Source organism: Bos taurus, chromosome 3, assembly GCF_002263795.3.
Source record: "Bos taurus isolate L1 Dominette 01449 registration number 42190680 breed Hereford chromosome 3, ARS-UCD2.0, whole genome shotgun sequence".
NCBI classification, from domain to species: Eukaryota; Metazoa; Chordata; class Mammalia; order Artiodactyla; family Bovidae; genus Bos; species Bos taurus.
The window spans coordinates 119,005,133-119,008,173 of NC_037330.1; the positions used below are offsets into that span (position 1 = coordinate 119,005,133).

A 3,041-nucleotide genomic window follows, 5' to 3' on the forward strand; every position below is an offset into this window, starting at 1 on the left:
TGCAACAGCTTAGGAGCATCCTTGAGGTGAAGCAATATTTCCTTGAAAGGAGTGAAACATGGCTATATTGCTGTTTTACACCGAAGGCTCTCAGCTCAGATAGACACCTGTGACGCCCCCTCAGATCCTCAGCAACACTCAGTTTCTCACGGAGGGAGTGCTCCAAGCAAGTATATGAAGATATGAATCAGAGGAATGTCTGCCATTTCAGGCCAGTCTGAGCTCATCTGAAAGCAGAACTGGGCAGCTGGTGGTCCCTTGGTCAGTGGGCAGTGAGGCACTGAAGGGCTCCTATTCTCCAAGAGAGTATGACCCTGTGGCCTTGACCTGCTCCCTCTCCCTGCCTCCCACCAGCTCTCTGCTCTCTGCCCTGTGTCCCCCAGCTCAGGACCATGTCAATTCCCAAAAATGGAAACCTCTCAGTGATGCCTCTGCAGGAGTTTGTGCTGGAGGGCTTTGAGGGTGTTCCGCAGACCCAAGCCCTGCTCTTTGCTCTGTTCCTGGCCCTGTACGTGGTGGCCATCCTGGGGAACCTCACCATGATCGTGGTCATCACCCTGGATGCCCGTCTGCACTCCCCGATGTACTTCTTCCTGAAAAACCTCTCCTTTGTGGACCTGTGTTACTCATCTGTCATCGCCCCCAAGGCCCTGGCCAACTTCCTGTCCTCCTCCAAGGTCATCACCTTTGCAGGATGTGCCACACAGCTGTTCTTCTTCTCCTTACTGGCTACCAGTGAGGCATTCCTCTTGGCCGTGATGGCCTATGACCGCTTCATGGCCATCTGCAGCCCCCTGCTTTACCCCATCACTATGCGTCCCTCGGTCTGTGCCTGCCTGGTGCTGAGCTCCTACTGTGGGGGCTGCCTCAACTCCATCCTGCAGACCAGCTTCACATTCACTCTCCCATTCTGCAACTCCAACCACATCGACCACTTCTTCTGTGATGTGCCTCCTTTGATCCAGATTGCCTGTGCTGACACTACCATCAATGAACTGCTCTTGTTTGGAATCTGTGGCCTCATCATCGTGGGCACGACACTCGTGGTCCTTGTCTCCTATGGCTACATCACAGTGACCATCTTGAGGATGCACTCAGGAGGAGGGAGACACAAGCTCTTCTCCACCTGTGGCTCCCACATGACAGCCGTGTCTCTCTTTTATGGGACTGTCTTTGTCATGTATGCTCAGCCGGGAGCTGTGCAGTCCATGGAGCAGGGCAAGGTGGTCTCTGTCTTCTACACCCTGGTCATCCCAATGCTGAATCCCCTCATCTACAGTCTGAGAAACAAGGATGTGCAGGAAGCCCTGTGGAGACTGGGGCAGAAACACACAGCCACGTGAAGGAGGGTGGACAGAGAGAGTGTCCTGAGAACATAACAAGAGGGTTTTATGGGAGGCACTGGGTTTTGTTTGAGGAATATATTCTTTCATGCAATTCATTTTTTCACCCATTTCACTCAGTCCTTTGTGGAAGCACATGTTGGACCACACATGTAAGTCCGAGATGCAGAGATAGATAATGCCACTGGAAAAATAATGGCCCATGATGGGGCAAGATTCTAATCTCAAAGTCTGGATAATATAGCAGGCAGAGTAATGAGCAGAGTATTGAAACAAAACGTGTATTCCAGGTTCAACATCCTCCGGGAGAGGTATGAAACTAACAGTCTCAGGCCTCTCTCTCCACTTCATCTATGAGTCTAATGTAAATGTGTGCTTAGCAATCTCCCCTGGAGCACATAGAAGGGGCGGGCATCATGACACTCATCCTGGCCCCTTCCTTGGTGATAGCCTGGGTCACCATAGCCAATTAGGGGGTTAGGAAGACCGTGCTTCCCCTCAGTCCTGCAGCGGGGCTGTTCCTCCTCCTTCCCCTTCTGTTCACTGATATCACCACCCAACTCCTGCTTCAGACGCTCCTAGTGCTCCCTGTCCTGAGTTTCTCCCCTTAGACAGCAGCTGGGAGCCCCAAGGAGCCAACATGGATGCCTGACACCCAAAGTTCACCATCCAACCTGACAGGTGACACTGTCCTGACTACTTGCAACCATAAGAAATGGGACCTTGTCAGCACAGACACCTCTGAATAAGGATGAAGCTCACAGTGGCTGAAACAGAGAGCAGGCGGTGGAGAGGGAAGGTACACTTTCTTGCTGGTGAGCACCAGTCCCTGCTCTCTGTCCCAGACTTCCTGGGACCCTTAATTTTGACCTGCCCATTCAGCGCTCCATGCTTGTGCTCCATGGACCCAACACACAGCCTGGACTCAGAGCCCAGTGGCCTCCTTAACATGTCTCCTTTTAGTAGAATCATCCCCTCTCAGTCACTCCCAAGGCCCCTGGACATGGAGATGGTCTGTATACTCTGTAGGGTCAGTAGGAATGTGGCCTGTCTGTCGGATCACGGATCTCCATCTCCCTGCTCTCCCCTCCCAGGAGAATTGCCTGAAGGGGCTGACAGCTAAGTTATTGTTCTGCAGCTCACGATTACTCAATTTAACATGTATGACACGGTCTCTGTCAAACTCTTTTGCCCACTGATCTCCAAAATTAATTCTATGTCTGTCCTACTTGACTATATTTATCTGAGAATGCAGTTTTTAAAATGAAATCCCCACATTTTCTGCTCCACAAATGACATAGTTTCTTAACTTTCAAGTGATAGTGTCATTCCACCCCCAGCCTCTTTTCCCCACCCTCTTCCTGCTCCTCCTCTTCCCTCTTTTCTCTTCCTGCTTGTTTCACTCCCTGTCTCTCACTTGTTCTCCCATTCCATGTGTTTTCCAAAGCACTGGACTCCTAATCTTAAACCAGATTTGGAATGGAAAAAAGCAAGTGCAATATTCTTTTCTTCTTACACAAGAGTGTAATTATCATCAACATGTAAAATTTAAATGTACAAACAGTGAAGTATCCATTGTTCTTAGGCTTCCCTGGTGGCTCAGTGGTAAAGAATCTGTCTGCTGATGCAGGAGATGCGGGTTCAATACCTGGTCTAGCAAGGTCCCCTGGAGAAGGAAATGGCAGTCCACTCCATTAC

General features: G+C 50.4%; 1 protein-coding gene across 1 annotated transcript; it reads left to right on the forward strand.

Annotated features, from left to right (window-relative positions):
- The first annotated feature begins 392 nt into the window (after positions 1 to 392).
- OR9S3 (olfactory receptor family 9 subfamily S member 3) lies at positions 393 to 1,343 on the forward strand. The gene has a single exon (NM_001390786.1). It carries the CDS (start codon positions 393 to 395, stop codon positions 1,341 to 1,343), a length of 951 nt encoding a protein of 316 aa, NP_001377715.1.
- The last annotated feature ends 1,698 nt before the right edge of the window (positions 1,344 to 3,041 follow it).